This window comes from Falco punctatus (assembly GCF_963210335.1).
Source record: "Falco punctatus genome assembly, chromosome: 4".
Lineage (NCBI taxonomy): Eukaryota > Metazoa > Chordata > Aves > Falconiformes > Falconidae > Falco > Falco punctatus.
The window spans coordinates 9,774,597-9,793,082 of NC_137583.1; the positions used below are offsets into that span (position 1 = coordinate 9,774,597).

At 35.3% G+C, this 18,486-nt stretch overlaps 1 protein-coding gene across 12 annotated transcripts in view; it reads right to left on the reverse strand.

Annotated features, from left to right (window-relative positions):
• ERC2 (ELKS/RAB6-interacting/CAST family member 2) overlaps positions 1–18,486 on the reverse strand; it is a 481,052-nt gene that overhangs the window by 78,011 nt on the left and 384,555 nt on the right. For 11 of the 12 annotated variants that reach the window (XM_080384963.1, XM_080384960.1, XM_080384958.1 and 8 more), the window contains one exon: positions 17,274–17,421. The exons of the other annotated variant lie outside the window; for it this stretch is intronic. In XM_080384963.1, coding sequence (XP_080241089.1) covers positions 17,274–17,421 — 148 coding nt within the window. The remainder of the gene's footprint in view (positions 1–17,273; positions 17,422–18,486) is intronic. 12 annotated transcript variants of the gene reach the window in all.

Below are 18,486 nucleotides of genomic sequence, written 5' to 3' on the forward strand. Positions count from 1 at the left end.
TCTACTTTGCACATAGACACTTTTGGTGGACAGTGAGAGACTGTTTCAAGAGACTGAAATCAGTTGCAAAAAGCCACTGTTTAGTTCTACACACACTCCAAGTAGCAAGATTCATACTAACTCCAGTGAGGATGCCGGATAAAGACGTTACCCCCAGGAGTCTGCCCAAACTAATGAGTTCTGAATGAGCAACTTAAACAGATGAATTCAAACACAACCCATGTAGTCATGTATGTTGCTGTATTAACAGGTCTAACTGTCTTCCAATTCGAAGTGCCCATGACATAGCTAGTGTCCTATAGCTAGTATGTGGTAAATTTACTTCCAGGACTATTGTAAATTGATTTTCCTACGAGAACAATCCAATATCAAAATCTCCATTAAGAAAAATCTCACTGGTAGGTGTATTTTAATGTAAAATGTAAAAATTCAGAGATTGCTATTCAATTCCCCAATTTTAATGTTTCTTGCTAAAGTAGAAAAGATATTTGGAAAAAATGTAAACTAAATATTCATATTACACAATATCTGAAGTATAACAAAATCTAATGTGAGGAAAACTATGCATCACGGGGATCACAGGAAATCCTGATATGTCTTTTTAGCAATTTTTTTTTTGGAAGTGTCACAATGATGATTCTCAAGCACTTCATATAACGCCCATCAGAAGGATCATAGAAAACTTTTACAGGAGGAGACCTGTACTTCATTCAAGTAAAAACAAAACAACCAACCAACCAAACCAAACCCTTAAAGCATCCACGATATTACAATAGAAAAACAACCGCGATGGGATGCACACATGCTTCAGCCACTGTCACTTTTTCTGAGCATCTCTATAGCACTAAAAGAGCATCTTCTCAGTGTGTTACAGAATAAATGCCCTCCACAGGTCAAGCGGTGGATTCATTTGAACAGGAATTGCATTAGCACTGTATGGTAACATTTCACAGTTTTTAAAACTATTTTCTGCACAGTTGGAACCGTTTCTTTCTCTCTCTCTCCTCGTTAAGGAGACAGAAGCAAACAGCTGTATGAAATTCAGCTATGAATTTCTATCAATTTTGCCAAGAAACCAACTCAATCTGAATCATCATAGTTGGTCTGTCTGTCTTCAGATTCAAAGAGGAAGGCCTTTAGAACAAGAGTGGAAAAGATGGAGAATTAATAGACAAATAACCACCCACTTACTGTAAACACTGTAATATCCTGCCTCTTTGGGGAAGCTCCTCACATTTTATTAGTTTATTTTCTTATCAATGAACAGCCTTAAATTTCCTACCTTTCAACTGTATTCCATAAAAGAATGCAAAAGTTAAACAAGATGATATATGCAATCCTAAAAGTGTCCCCTGTAATGAGGTGTTGGGGATTAGACATGTCATGGGATAAGAACTGTAAATGAATGATGTCATCTTTCTAATTTGGTGCTGAAATATAAATAAACCACTTCTAACGTTTCTTCCTTTTGGATGCCAGATTGCAGTAAAATGTGCACAAAGAAATGTTAATGCTGTAGTAGGCTTCCTTTAGTGTGCCTGTCCTAGAAGCAAAATATTAAAAATAAATAATAAAGAAATGTGAAATGAAATTTTTTTCCTCTCAAGTGATCATCAAACCATCAAAAATATATTACTTGTGATTGTCATTAATTTCTTAAAATTATGCTAAATATTTTGCAAAATATTATTTTTAAAAGCTTTTTGGTTTTATTTGTTAGCTCTTCACAATGATAACTAATACCATTTTGAGGTTCTATTTGTCTTTAATTAAGCTACTCTCAGAGTGCTATACTTCCACACTGAACTGTATTTGCCAGGTATGCTTAGCTTTGACTTAAGAAATACAAAACATGGTATTATTTCAAACTTTTAAAAGGAGGAGTTTTGAGGAGAATGAACAGGAGGATTTCTGAAGGAGGAACAAATCTGAAGCCATCCAGAGAAACAATACAATCCTTTTCAGGTTCTTCCAAACAAAATTCTGTGACATTATTTCTGTTTGCTTCCCTTGCTAACTCTTTTAATTTCTAGTAGGCTTTGAAATGCCATGTCTACTTTTATTTGAGGAAGAAATTAATTAACCACATTGCAATTTGTTCAGGACCCTAGGGCTTCACACCCCTACACCTCCATACAAGCACATACACAAACATACAGAACGGCATATACATTTTTGAAAGACATTGGTTTATCAGACAGACAGTAAATCCTCATGGTCTGGGTCCCATATCTGCACATTAAAAGACTGCTTCAGTATTGTCTGTGAGAGAGAAATACCATCTACTGACTTGGTAATGCCATCATTTCTTGCAACATCTTCAGCATCCTTGAAAATTTCCTATTCAATAACATCCAAGACCTTTTCTTAGATTACTTTTGAAAGCACAACAGATTACACAATATGACTTTTCTGAATGATCAGGAAACTTAGTCTTGAAACGTACAATTCATGAAAATTAGTGATGATGGTACACACATTTAAACTGTGCCATATCTAATTTGCATCATGTATTACTCTGCATGAGTTAATCCATATCTGAAATAGTTATATAGTTCATAATTGTATTCACATTTTGCTCTCAAAACTATTATTACTGATACAGTTTTCCTGGAGATGGGGTTTCTCAAAATTTACATAGCCTCAGCTCTGACAACATAATTATAACATCAACAATTTTTTTTGAAAATGCCTGGTGAATACCAGGCCCACACCTGAGAAAGAGCAGGGTTTAATTGGTATTTATACCAGGAAAGAAAAATATGTTCACTTGTAAAATGCAACAATTAATTAACTGCATCTTCTACAGACCAGTATGCCTTAATTTTAGCCTAAACTGTTTCCTCAGAGTTTTTTGCTAAATTTATTGACTACATTCAATAAATACTGCATCCATTTTAAAATAAAGGAGTGATAGAGGAATTAAAAGCAGCTTAAATCTAGGTGCACAGGTATATTAACCCTTAGGGCTTGAAACAGTTGTCTTTGATCATTCAATATCACTATTTGCTAAGCTGTCAAGGTCATGAATGGTATGTGTAACTGAATTTTTAACTCACTTACCAAAGAATTTATGATCTAGCACTGTAAGAAAACTGACAGATACTTCTCCTAAAATTCTGTGGTGTTTAAGTAAGGATCTGCTGAAGTGAAATGAAAGTCTTTGATTGACTGGTAACAGACTACATAGCTTAACAGCAATCTGTAACTGTAAAACTATAATATTAAAACTGTCTTTTAAAAAATATTTTAGCAAGGTGGCAATAGGGAACTATGCTTTGATCTGTCATATGGATCAAGTTAACAACAAAACTCTCATGAATGAGGTTCAAATGAGGAAAAAATAGTAAGATTTGTTGCTCTGGGATATAGGTATAATACCATTCAATAGCTATTACTTTCCTTTGGATTTTCTTCTCAATCTCTTCAATTAAAGAGAATTTGAAACATTTCTAGAATATTCACTTTCAGTAGGGTAGGAATTTTCCCTAAGTAATATGGGAGGGAGGCAGATACAAGGCCTACAAGCTATCCTGGAGATATTTTGTGGTCTGACTATTAAAAGTATGGAATTTAAAATCTAGAGCGCCACATTCTAGCTTTGATTATACAATGGCCTCTTGTTGTCTTCAACAACATAGAACATCTATTTCTTGCAATCTCACTATTTGAAAGTAAGTTCATTCACACTTCCCCCCCCCCAACAAAGTTTTCTAACACTTCCACAAAGCACTTCTCTTGTGACAGGTGTTTAGATTCAGTCTTCCTGATTTCTACTAATAAATTATTTAATCTGAGCATTTTTCCCTAGGACAATAATTTTAGAACACACACACACACAAGTATCTATTTTTAACTTTGAAATCCAGAATGTAGGGATCTAAAATCTGTGTGCTTAAGGCCGCAAGTTTATCCAGAAATTGCATAAACTTAGTGGAGTTAACCTGGAATTAATGAAAGCATGTGCAACTGCAATTGCTTTTCACTATGAATCCAGCGCTTCAGGCTTGAATTCCATTAGCTGTGTGTTAATGAAATGTTTGCTAATGAAGCCAGCTCTGTATTTACTCTCTCGGAATAAAATCAGTTTTCATGTCCAAACAATATTTTTACACATTCTTTGAAAACTGTTATCGTTTGAAGTGAAGAATTTCTTATAATTTCTGCTGCATCACAATACAAAAGTTGCTAACTGCCATAGAATAAAATTTATAGCTGATTTGTTATATGATAAGTTACAGTTAATTAAATATTGGACAACAAATGTTGTACTTGGCCTCAGACATCCTTAAACTTCACCAAATTACATTCGGCACTCACAATCTGTTAAAAGACTAGAATAGATTGCACAAAATGAAGACTTCACAAAAACAATTCATTTGTTCGTTAAAAAATACAAATTATTCCACAATGTAGACTGTTACATTTGTGTAAGACAGGAGATTCTTGAAAAGTAGGTACAAAAGGTATTTCAGAAGGCAACACAGAATGCTGTGTTTCCAAGTAACCCTTATGGTGACTTCTAAGACCAATGAAGTCATCACTGGCTATATTAAAAAATAAAATTAAACTATGAGTAAAGCCTCTATTTCTAGAACTTAAGCAGATTCACTGTTTTGTGGTTTTTTTTGTTTGTTTTTTTGTTTGTTTGTTTTTTGTTTGTTTTTTTTTTTGAGGGGTGGGGGGAATCTCTTCTGCAAGTTTCCATTTATTGTTGTTTGACCATCATTTAATCTCTGAGATCAAAAATAAAAAGTTCAAGTTCCAGCTTTGGAGCCTCTAAAAAACATATTCAACATCACTGTCACTTAGTTCCACTCTCTTTGATCATCTCAAGCTTACTAGAGATACATGCACCAGGATGTATCCCTGTGGCTTCTGCCACGGCTTTTATATGCATCAGCTTTGGCTTCTGAACTTCTGAGCTAGCCAATTCTGTAAAACATGCTTGTTTTAAGCACCTGGACAATGTCGATGCTTACGGCAAAGCTCACACTAAATGTTTTGCTCTGTCAGGGACCTGCTGACCTACCTTCAGAAGCAGAAACGTGCAATTTGATAAGCCAAACAGTGAGTTTACTCTGCCATCTAGAAAAGAGATTTAAGAAAGGTTCCATTGCAAAGTTTCAGTTGAAACTTCTTTTGCTTAAACTTCTTCATACAAAGAGATTTTTGAGTGCTAGTTCACTATATTATTTAGCTGAAACAAAAGAGAGAGAATTCCTAGTCTATTACTGTTAAAAAGCCTGACCTTGAGATTGCTCTTAATTCTTTTTAATGGTAGCAGACTTGAATCAATACATGATTAAATGAGATCAATTGTTAAAATATATTCACCAGCTATGGTTTTCACAGAAGGACTTGTGTCATTTTTCCACAAGCTGAAGGATCTGTTAATTGGCCATTGCTTTAAAGGACCTTTTGCCAAAACTAGAGCTCCATGGAAGAACTGGACTTCAACATTCTTCAATATACTTCAAAGTATTCCAGAGCATGTATTATTTTATGCTAAGTATTCAGGCCACTTCTGACAGCATAATACTATCAAAATAATGCTAATTATTTAAAAAATAAATTATACTCTTGTCTTCAGTCATTAGAAATATATGATAATGTTTAATTCAGTCTTTTTTCTTATGCAGTGAGACACCAAGAAAATTCCAACAGAAATAAACCTTAAGTTATGAATCCTGTAAGTTTGCAAGCACTCATAAGAAACCAAAAGATAACAAAAACATTACATACGGTAACCAACTAGGGACTCCAGATGCTAAATAACTATCATAATCATAACCGTATGGGTGTTGGAATGCATCACTAAGGGGTAGAGTTATGTTTTAATGAGTGCTTTATTTATGCATTTTCTTTTTATAACATCCCTGTAATGTAATCTATTCTTATATTCTTACTCTTAACTGTATTTTAACATGGGTTTTGCTGCTTTGTTTCCCACCCCCACTGAAGAACACAATTTTTTCCCTGTTAAAATTCCAAATGGGCTAATAAGCATGTTTTTCTTTTCCTGTTATAGTGTATGACTTGTCTTGGGAAGTGTGAGAGACAGGATGCATGCAGGCTAAAAGTGTGCATGATAGCTTATTGGAGAAAAGTTTGGCTACTCCTCATTTAGTTCTTTTTATTTTTTACCTCATTAACTATATGACTCTTGCATAAGAGTAATGAACACAGTAAAGTTTTTAAGATAAGAAAGCATATATTTTTTTTCTTTTCCCCATCTATATTAAACTTAATTCATGTGATGTTTTACATTAAAATCTTACCATTCTTATCATTTGTAACACACATGTAACCAGAACACTTGTTCTTCAGGCCCTGTCTGCCCTTCCCAGTATCACCCAACAGAGAATGGGGACTAAGAAACAGAACTGAGTGGTTTCCAAGTTTTCATGAAATCAAACCTTCCTCCCAGGTGAAATACAAAAGCAATTGCTGGTCATATTAGATACTCTGACTCCTGTGAAGCAATGGGAAACAGCTTCCAACGCAGATCTTGGATCTGATAATTTAGTGTTGAGCATGAGCATAAAAATTTTACATGTATTTCAGTTCTTTTTTAATTAATGCATTATTTAACTGATATTAACAACCATTAACACCTTCTCCTTTGCAAGATTACAAAATGTAACTGACTTGTCCTGAAAGAAGTTAGAACTCATAGTAAGCCTCCCTCTTCAATAGCTGAAGGATAATAGTCTCACAAACACCAGCTGGGATATTAAGACACTTGGCAGACTGAGACAGGCAGCAGTTCCAAGTGCCAAGCAGACACTTATCTAAAGTACTACGGCCAAATTTCAACTTTCCTGACACTTGTGACTGAACAAAGTTATGTTGATTTGAACATGGTCCATCTGACTTTTAGTTGCGGTCTCTGCATTTACAGTTTGTGTTTTTGAAGTCTTTTTAAGTTCCGTGAATTAAAAGTATGGCTTGAAGCGCAGGAAATATCTTGTAATAATACAGCATACTCAGTAATGTATAGGCTAAAGTCAGACAAATACTTTTAGCATGAGTCCTACTACTGAACTTGGTAATTACATAGAAGTATGTAAGAACATAGACACAAAGAAGTGGGTTAAAAAGCATAATTAAAGCTCTGAAACAGCAGCTGCCTGAGGACATCTCGGGCCAGGTCCTACTAAACGTAGACAAGCAATGTAAGAAGGTAAAATTCTCTGTTTTTTCTTTCTTTTTTTTTTAATAACAGGAAATAACTCATTAAAAAGATACTTCCCCATAATAATTATTTAAAAGCAGACATGAATCAGAAACTTCAGTAGCTAAACAAGACCTTTGAAACTGCAAATCTCTGGTTAGTAGCACTGATTGTCTTTCAGTGTTTTTAATGTCTGAATAGTTGATTTCAGTTGTAATTTCTGCGATTTCATTACCAAGCCCAGCTCTCTCATTTGTATCATATATAAAATACAGCCTAAGCTGAAATTACTACATTTCTTCCATTACATGCAATAAAAGTTGACAAATAAAACATAAATTTCAACATATGGATGGTATATTAGAATATTGACGAAAATGGAGATAACATCACAACAGTGTCTTGACATGCTTTATAGACACCTTACCTACAACTTATCTTTGATGCTAGATTGTAGAAGTGATAAGTTTTATACACCATCAAAGTAGGAGAAAAATTTGACACCCAATTCTTACAGAATTTTTTAATAACTGGCTACTTAGCACTGTACTTAAGATCAAGTGTTAAATTATATTTAGCTTGATTATCATAGAGTACTCTGTAGCAGAACTTAAGGACTTGTTTCAAAAATGTCTCATGGAGAAAAAAAACAAAACAAAACAAAAAACTTTTTGGCTTGGGAGTTCACTCATTTATATAATGGAGATATTTGCTATTCTTATCTGAGATACTTAATATCCATTTTCACCTATTGAGCCAGCCAGATAAAAAATTACAAAAGTTTCAGTGTTAATATATACATTATTTTATATGTGTATTACATACTTTTTCCATTTAAGATTTCCAGACTCGGTGGAGTTAAACCATTTGTCTGAACAAAGTGCATTATGACAGCTACAGCTATTGAGAGGTTCTAGTATAAGTTCACAATGAGATTATCACCAGTAAAAAAGGGTGCCATTAGACATGGCCATGCTTAAGATATGATATAAATTCTTCAAGGACAAAAAACCTCCACACAGACAACAAACAGAAACAGATTTTAAAGCAGCTCACCAACCACAAAGCAGGAAAGGACTTATGTCCCAGGCTTGTCATGCCTTCAGGGCCTGACGGCTACAAGGCAAAAAGCTCCTCTTGTTGGAAAATGTTTGTGTAAAAATACCATCCCAAAGAATTTGGATTCCTGAGAGCATGAGGAAAAAGTGATGCCATATCCAGCTACAACTTGAGTTCGTTTTTTATAATATAAATTGTCAAATCGTACTGAGAATAACTGAAAAGTTTTGTGTGACCACTGCCAACATTTTCAGTATTTTTCCAACACAGAACATTTCTTCTGAATTAAATTAATCTGATCAGGCAAAGGCTCTTAGCTACACACGCATTCTCTTTCATCCCTCATGCCATATGGAGCCTGCCGTGTGAAGCTATAGGGAGAAGTGGCACTCTGCTCTTTCACCCCTACACTGATCTGTCTGCACTGGGTTTATATCTAAGCTGCTTGTACTTGGCAAAATTGAGAATTACAGACTCAGATTCAAAAATATAGATTCAAAATTCAGATTACAAATGAAGATAATAAAACCCAAAGTTAAGACATGCAGAAAGACTGCCTTAGGACATTCCTAATTAATACAAAAGCATAAACTACAAGAATTTTTAAGGTAGTAAAATTCAAGGCCATTGGATGCATGGGCTGCTGTACTGATGTCAATGGGATCTGAACAGACACAGTTAAAATCAGAGGTTAATAGCCACTTTGCTACATTGTCGAAGATTTTTTTAAGGCAAAAATAACCAGAATAATTTTCCTCATATGGAAGTTCAACACATAAAGCTATTAGAACATCTATTCTTACCTGCCCAAAAGAAAACAAAGAGCTTGTGTATCATAACTGTAACAAAAAATAAAACTCCTAAAACTTAAGGGTCTCCGATTACTTATTTGTTCAAAGTTAGGTGCTTAAAGCTTGAGCAAGATCAATATTATGAGTGATAGTAAACAGTATAAACAGAAGAGGAAAAAAAAATCGTACAACAGTCAAGTGTATCTGCAGTACCCGTGTGAACGGCTTTATAACATGGATTCTCTTTACTGTGCAGTAACATTTAGACTCAACAGTACAATAAATCTCTCTCCGAAGTAGATCTGTGTATATAATAATTAACAATAATAATAACAAGAAGAAGAACAACAAGAACAACATAGCATTCTGTGCTACTATAATACTGCCACCTGTGAAATCCAAGGAAATCTGAAACATGAACTTAGTTTAACATCAGAAACAGAAGCAATAGAGATTAGGAACCGACACAATACCAGGACAGTGCTACTAATCACAGGTTTTACAGATGATAATGTCTACAGGGACCATAAGAAAGCACTGCAAGACTTTTTTGTTCCCACACTTGTTAAACATTAGCAGGCTTACATGTAATTAATTAATGCACAGTGTTGCAGAAGAATGTTTTGGACTGCCAGAATAATCACAATGACAACAACTTCTAATCCTGTTTTTTTTCTTATACAGTAATATAAACACTTTCAATATCATAAAATACACAATGCAATACAGCTGAATTAATCAAACAGGGAAAATATAGCTTGGGGCATTTTGTTATTCTTGAGTGCTTGATGTCACCACCATAATATCACATTAGCACTATTTCTGATGTATTTAAATAGAACAGTATATGTAACGCAACACACTCCCTTCAATTCCATTTTACTCCTCTGCTGCTGCAAGAATCCTTTGGAATATTTGGATGTTAATTATTAAGAAATACTTCTATGTATTCCATGCAGGAGAAAATATCTCTAGTGGTTAATATACTAAGAAACTGTGGTTACACAGATTTTTTAAATTCCTTGATTGTTTCTCACCCTTTTTGTTTCATTAGCAATATGTTAATGTGATGAAATATAGAGTAGCGAACTAATAGACTAGAGAAGACTGCCAAACACCAGCTTTGCCTCTGGCCAGAGTGTTCTGTACACCTGCAGTCTTGAAAACACTGGAAAGGTTTCTAATTTCATGTTTTGAGAAGAAAAATAAAATGCTCTCAAGGAGTTAGAAGACTTTGCATTTTGGCCAACTCCACTTACATTTTTGGCTTTATATCCCAAAAGCAAAAAGAGGCAACGGGGAGATTTTCTTGCAGTATCCAAATTCAGCATGAATCAGGAACATAGCAGTGTCTTCTGCTCTTACCAAAATCTCTTGAGCTGTTCTAAAAATGGACTTTAAGCTAATTATTTCATGAAGGATTGCATCACTATACAAATTTCTCTAAAAATAGCTGTCTTAGAATTCTCAAAAGGAATCTTGGCCAGGATGATTATAAATATTATGTAATCACTCAGCCAAGCCCTCATGCTGATTTGTTTAATACTGTATTTCTAAAAGTTTTTTTAAGCCTACTACAAAGTTCTATGGCTCTCAAAATAGAGCATTTGGTGTATGAATCAGAACAATTCCAGTGGTTCTGTTTTACTGGGAATGCTTTTATTTAAACCACTAAACAATAAATATTTAACTGACGGATTGCAGCTGCTAAATTGTCCTTATATCACTAAAATTAAATATGCTTGTTTCTTATGAGAAGGTGTTTGTAACACAGAGGTCAGTATTATTACTACTAATTTCACAGGTGGATACATTGTGATACAAATAATTTTCCTAGGTTATCAAAATATAATATGAAAAAACCTGTAAAAGTAAGACAGCACTTGAGATAAAACCAATGCTTTTCTTCCAGCTTAGAAATAACAGCTATACTTAAACTCACACAGTCACAATCCATAAAAAGACTGCTCTAGTCATTCCCATAAATTATATTTTGGTCTTTAATATATGTACATCTGTAGCTTCATATTTAAAACAAATCACATATGTTCTCATTCCACTACAAAGGCAGTATATTTCATTTTTTTTAAGATGCTCCTTTATCTTTTTCATTGTGAAGAACTGTGAGAAATTACTTCAAAATCAATGTCTTGGTGGCTTACAATCTGTTTGATGTTCCCAAAGGCCAGAAAAATAAGAATACAAAAACTAGAGAAAGGCATTCAACTGTGTATTTGGTGCTAGGAGCATTACTTCAGTAATGAGCTATTTAAAAAAAGAAAAAAACCCTGAAATTTGCAACTGAGACTTTATTAAACTTTCTTCTTTTTGAACGCATTACATTTCTGGTTTAATTCTATTTTGGTTTAGATTAGTATTGTGATATCCATTGTCAGTCTGTGGGCACTGTTGAGCAATGAAAATCAGTATATTTTTCAATGCAGAAAACATTGACATTCTATGACTAAAAAAATAATTGATTAGTTCAAATGAAAAGGACGCAGGTGTCTTTTGGAATTTGGGGGTGGGGGGAAAGGGGGGAATTTGGAAAGTAAATACTTTGCCTCCAAGCTGAGTAATAAGTGACTTCACTGTTGTAAGACAAACTACATTAAAAATAAAAGACATAAAATAACATCAAGTTTATGACATGGATACACTCAAATGAATATTCATGCCCAAGCAGGCCGTGCACTGTATTTGTTTTACCTTTGCCAGAATGGTGCCTGTTCAGACAATAGCCTGTTACTCCTAGATATTGAAAAGTTCTTGGTACTTTTCTTCCTCTCATGGAATTTTTCATGCTCACTGCCTATAGCACAAAGTTAATAGTCTTCTGAAGCAACCCTAAGGAAGCTTATGGAGAACGAGGAAGGTTCCCGTTGAAACAAAAAATACACCAGGATGCTTCAGAAGTCTACCAGAGTGATTAGAGAAGTTTTTCACAGTGTAAGTCTGTGGTAAAAGCAGCTACATTTGCATTTAGGCAATTCAATCCCAGTGTAAGTCTGTGATACATTACAGTGCAGTGATAGAATCTGTTTTTCTGGCCCTAATCCAATAACAATAAAATTCTATGAGTAACCTCAATACGTTGGGTTACTCCACAGAGTTTAATAGAATTGACCTCCTGAACCTTTAAGACATCTACTACATACTGTGCCCTATCTCTTTAAATATGAAGCAGGCTTTTGATGCCTGCAATGACCTCATATGGTGGGAGCCACTACAGCTCTTTTACAGCATTCTGAGTAGCAGGAGATGAATCTGAAAACATTTTGATGTTCCAACTAAGTAAGCAGCTATAAATGTTATGAAGTCTATCCATTAAAACTTCACAACCCCTTCCCTTAAATTGCGACCCTCACTGGTCTCATCAGAGTTAGGTGAAAGAGCAGTAGATGGCCCTCTCCTGCATACAGAAATATTAAGGAGGAGTGTTCACATTTTTTGTATGAAAAAGAAAAAAAAATATCTGACTCTAGCAAATTTCCTTTCATCAACAGGATTCTCCAGAGGAAGGCAGCGACACCTGAAAGATGATATTCCTGGGTATTCCATGTATACAATCAGAAATCTTGGATACTGATGAATTTACAGACATACCTCTCCTTCTCTCTCTCTCAAGAAACAGCCTTGGTAGCTCTCTCCAAAAAAGCCATTTGCACTTGCTTTTTCATATCGGCAGAGGACTTTCCAAGCTACAGCTATCCTACCTCAGACAAAGAAGCCATCACTTTGCAATAGCAAACTAGCATCCTAGGCTTGGAGTCTAATTCTGTGCTTTGTTTAGGTATTATCCATTGTAACAATCCACAATATAACATGATTTTGAATTGCTAGAAATATGGAACTGGAGTTTATTAACTACATGAGAAAGTCTAGGATGCCACTGAAAGACACAGCAGCAGAAACAAAAACTCAGTTTCTGACAGAAAGAAACTCCCCAAACTGCAAACAAAAGCAAAAATCAGATCAAACTATCAGATATATGATGATGCAGTATGAGGGCTGAAGTTTCACAACAGCTTATTTAGGCAAAGTGATTCACCTGTCTATAAAGATCACAAAATAAAACTTGATTGAAATAATATTTTCTGTTTCAAATGGTAAAGCTCATCCTCGCTGAAGGCTAATTTCAAATTATTGCTGCTTTCCTAAAATGAGAAGTCTTTGAAAAAAAAATGCTCTAGGGAGACATGGAGGAGATAAAGAGAGCAGATGCAATTAGATGCTTAATTGCAGCATCATTACATGAACTCTGCAGTATAATGAGGAAAACGTAATAAGATTATGTAAAGAAAGTCTAAAATGTTGCTTCTATATGAGTTTTGCTGACATCTACAACAGTGCATGTAGATTTCTAGGCAAGGTGAAATCGTGTTCAAGCAAATTTCTAACTTCAGTTATTCCTCTAAAATAATTACAAATTATTTCCCAATAGCTTGGCTACATCATTTAAAGACAATCCCTATCAATTGCTGCTTTAAACTTCAACAACTGCCCTTCTTTTTCTGCAGATCTAACACAACAGTGAAATGAAAGTCTGGGTCTGAAGAGAACACTTCTCAGCAAAATTTGGAGAATATAAGTAGCAGCACAGGAATTGTAAAAAGAAGACAGAAATAAGTGGAGCAAACCAACTTTCTTCTGAAACAGTAGAAAATACTTTTACATTTAATGAAAAAATCTCATAAAACTGATGCACCTGCAATAGTAGCAATTTTGTAGCAACACAGAATAGATATAACAGTGGTTTTTGTGTTCAGGAGATGCAATATTTGATGTGCAAATCAAGAATAGTACTTCCTCTAGGATATAACTATATCAGAATAAATATCTGAATTGCAGACACTGAAGGAGAAAGGAGGAGTTTGTCTGTAACACATTTACTTTTGTCAGCTGATGCCTCTTTGCGGAACAGGGAAAACCTGCTCTTACTGCTGCTCTGCTAGTAGGATTTTCAGCCACAGTGCTTCATATGCAGCCAAGCTTTCCCATCACTATGAAAGACAGAGAAGCATTGTGAGGAGCAACGTAGCAGGAAATGCACTGGATTATTTAAGGTCTGCATTTCTCATCCTTTGCCCTGCTGCCTTGGTAAGTTCTCAGCCTCCTGTAGCCATGAACAGAAGGCTTCCTGCTTGATTGGATCACAGAACCATAGAATGGTTTGGGTTGGAAGGGACCTTAGAGACGATCAAATTCCATAGAATGGTTTGGGTTGGAAGGGACCTTAGAGATCATCTAGCTCAAACTCCCCTGCCATGGGCTGGGACACCTCCCACTAACACCAGGTTGCTCCAGGCCTCATCCAGCCTGGCCTTGAGCACTGCCAGGGATGGGGCATCCACAGCTGCTCTGGGCAAACTGTGACAGTGTCTCACCGCACTTACAGTGAAGGATTTTGTGCTTACAGCTAATCTGAATCGACCCTCTTCCAGTTGAAAGCCATTACCCCTTGTCCTATCACTACATGCCCTTGTGAAAGGTCCCTCTCCAGCTTTCTGGCAGGCCCCTTGAGGTACTGGGAGGCTGCTATAAGGTCTGCCTCAAGCCTTCCCTTCTCCAGGCTGATTGACCCCAACTCTTAGCCTGTCTTCATAGGAGAGGTGCTCCAGCCCCCCTGATCATCTTCATAGCCCTGATAGGTAGATGCATCAAAAATCCATTTGCTACTCTGGCTACACATGAAGGGAATATAGATTTTTATCATTGTCCACCATGTTATCTTGGCTCTCAAAGCAAAAATTCCTCCTACACGATAGAGCAGGACTGGATTTGGACACCTAATGTTTAGTATTATCTAGTGAGTCATCTTCTAATATTTATAAATATATCTTCTTTTGTGATCATATTAGGCTGGAGAAGTTGGATTTTTTTTTGTTATTTCCATCAGTGGTATAACAGCTGTGGAAATGGTGGATGGGACAAATAAGGCCATAAGAAAAAACCTGATGCTGCAGCTGGTCATTCACTGAAGTTCTAATGTATCAGAAATAGATTTGGAGATGACAACGTCTCAAACTGAAGAACAGGGTGGATATATAACACACTGTGGAATCTGTCACCTCCCCCGCCCAGCCAGCACAATCATAGCAAGAAAGAGTAGCACTAACAAGCCTTTGTGTTGGATGCACATGTGAAAGCTTTGGGGGTTGACAGTGGTTCTCCCCAAAGGGATTAAAGAAGTATGAATGATCTCTACAACCTCTATTATCAGATAATTCTCAAGTGTAATAAAGTGGTGACCTAGTTAAACCACATTCCTGTTCCTGGTGTCTCTTTTTTTTGTGGTGTCTGAGATAACAGGGAGATTATTTTGGCATCAGTTTAATCTAGTTAAATAGCTTTACTGAAGATCTTTATCACTATAAATAATGGAGGCATTTGAAGTATTTGGTTACAATTCTAACTGAAGTTATCCAAAACAATGCCTCTCCAGCAATCTTGCTGTTCCTTCACTCCGAAGAAAGCTATGAAAGTTTTGAACACTTTTCAGCGATAGCTTAAAGGTACTAAAACAAAGAAACAAAAAAAACCCCAACCCAACCCAAACAAACAAACAAAAAAAAAAAAACCAAGAAAACCTCCCTGTTTGCCAATGCCTCTACTGGACATTTTAAAAATCTCCATGACAGGTATCGTGGAACATGACAAAATGGTGTATTCATTTACTCTTCAGTAACAAAAGATAAACGTGAAAAAAGACCTCTAGAAGAGAAGATAACAACCTTCTCTTTCCCAAGGCAAAACAAAACAAAAAAACTAGAATTATTTGGAACGTGACATCATCTGCTCCCCTGCAGCACAGTGGGATGAAGTACTAAAAAGCATAAAGCACAACTGCCTATTTAGCATATAAAATTTGGGTGAAGAGTCTCCTGGCCAGCTGACTGACCTGAGACATGAGCGCATCATGGCTGGAACACAGGTACTTGGCTGGAATGTCTGTAATGAAGTCAGCATCACGAGTGGATAAGTTCCTGCTCAGGGGCTGTTTCCTATTTTTATAGACCTGTTGGAAAAAGCTATAATGATTAGATCTATGAGGTCAGAGCTGTTGGGAATTTAGCATAGCAGCAAGGGTTTTCCTTCATTTTCTGTTATTGAGTCATGGAGTTCTACAGTATGTAATGCATGATTCAGAAGAAAGAATCATAACATTGACTGTGCAGTATGTCCTAAACACCGCTAACATGGCATGCTCATTTGTAAAGTGGCACACTGTGCCACTGTGTCAAAGTGACAAAGGGACAAACTTTGACAGGCTAAGGAGACCAGAATGATTTTGCTGATGGTATTCTCCTCCTCTTCAAGCAACAATCACAGAGTTTAGTAATATCACACAAAGGAAAACATCAGATACGACACCTTCAGATATGGTCTGAAAACATCTTTCTCATCTTTTTCACCTATTCTGAAAGAGGAAAGTGTTTAACAACATACATGACACACAGCACAGGTCTTTACTACCTAGGTTATCTGAACATCCTTTGTCCTCTTGCCTACAGCACCTCTTCTGGCTATGAGTATTACCTTCCAAAAATCAGGGGGAGTATCCACTGCACAGTATGCAGAGTTTTAATCATTTTAATTGGACCAAGAGACTTATATACTGTGTCTGGTATATGTGTACTGTGTCTAGGACAGTTATTTTCCTCATAAATAAAGCAGAAGATAAATTAAATTTGCTTGTGATAAAATCTATTTCTAGAGTTTGTAACTACACGTTTTTTTATTAAAACCTCAAATGACTTACAGCGTTGAAGACAGGGTGATTCCTACTAATTTGAGAATTTATTTTAAGGATAATCATGATTTCCAGATAACCTCTTAGAAAGCCTGAAACCTTCTGAAAACACAATTATTTTACAACAGATAAGCAAATAACTGAACAGAAGAGGGTTAGAAAATTCAACAGAACAGATAGATCTTGCTTTATGGCAAAGAGCATCTGCTCTCCTCTGTCTCACGTAACGAAGAAGGTTGCAAGCTATATGAGGAGGGAAAACAAAGTGTATTGGCTGCATATGATATGAGCCAAGCAAACGTGCAGCTAAATACTGAACAACCATAGAGAAGCAATAAACACTTACATTGAACACCTCCTACCTTTTGTAACTGCTGTCACATGTCAGACCTGGCTTGAAGACTTTCAATATGAGGTTAGAATAAAATAGTACAAATGAAAATAATGCCAATTTTCTGTTGCCATGAAAGTATGAAAATTAATGTCTCCCTACCTGCTGCTTTAACTGATGTACTAATCTGTCCTTCTCTCGTTTGAGAGCCATTACTTCCTCTTGAGTCTTCTTTTTCTTTGAAGCAGACAGTTCAAGCAAGGCAATGTTTGCATCTTTTTCACTAATTGCAGCAAGCAAAGCTTCCTGTCTGATGAAATAAAATTATTTTTTTTTTATATTCTCATTAAAACAGAGCATATAATACTATACCATAATACATGAGATATTTCTTTTAACCAATAGAACAATCAACCACATTCTGAACACTCTTTAAGTAGCAAAAATTTTCAAGTCTATTCAAATCATGAATAAACCAATTAGCCAAAATGTTGTCTTTTTAGATTTTTCATTATTTACTATTTCATAAAACATTTACCTCAGTGTATTTTACAACAATATGCTATCTAACAGTTATTTCTGTGAAATGGCTTGCTTTTAAATATTTTTGGTATTTATTTATTTAAATATGGTATTTATTTATTTAAATATACTTTCCTGAATTCTACATTATCTTACATAAATCTGTTGTGAATTATCCAAATCATACAGATTTAATAAAAAAAAAAAGAAAGTGATACAGATAAAATGTATGTTTATATTATCTTGTTAATTTGGTACTCTCAAGACCTCAATACAGAAACCTCTGAACATCTTCCTCACATTTACTTGAATGTTTTCTGAAGGATTCATTATTATTATTCATGCGTCACCACAAAATTATAATTCTAGAAGTAAAACATAACATCTAGAAAAGAAGTTCCTTGATTCCTTTTCCTTTGGAATCTTGAGCCCTCAATCTCCATAAAGAAAACAGAAACACAGAGTATTCAGAAACATATAAAATTACATAGAAGCTAGCATGGGCATATTGTAAATAGTTTGTAAGGACACATGACAAAGCTGATTTTTACAACACGCAGTTGGAGGCACAAATCTTGCCGTATCTTACTATTTTTTATACTCTAAAAAGCTCACACTGGCAAGGTCATAATCTGTCCCCCATTTTCCTAAACAGAAATATATTAATGTTTCAATGCATTCCATGACAGACTATGACTTATCAGCCACAAAAAAGCATATAATACTTAATAGCTTTTAGAACAGAGTATGTTGTGGCCTATGCCTTTTTCCAGGACTATATAAGATCAATCAGTAAAAAATAAACACGGATAAATGAGTCATAAATTAACCTTAGGCTCCAACTGCTAATAAA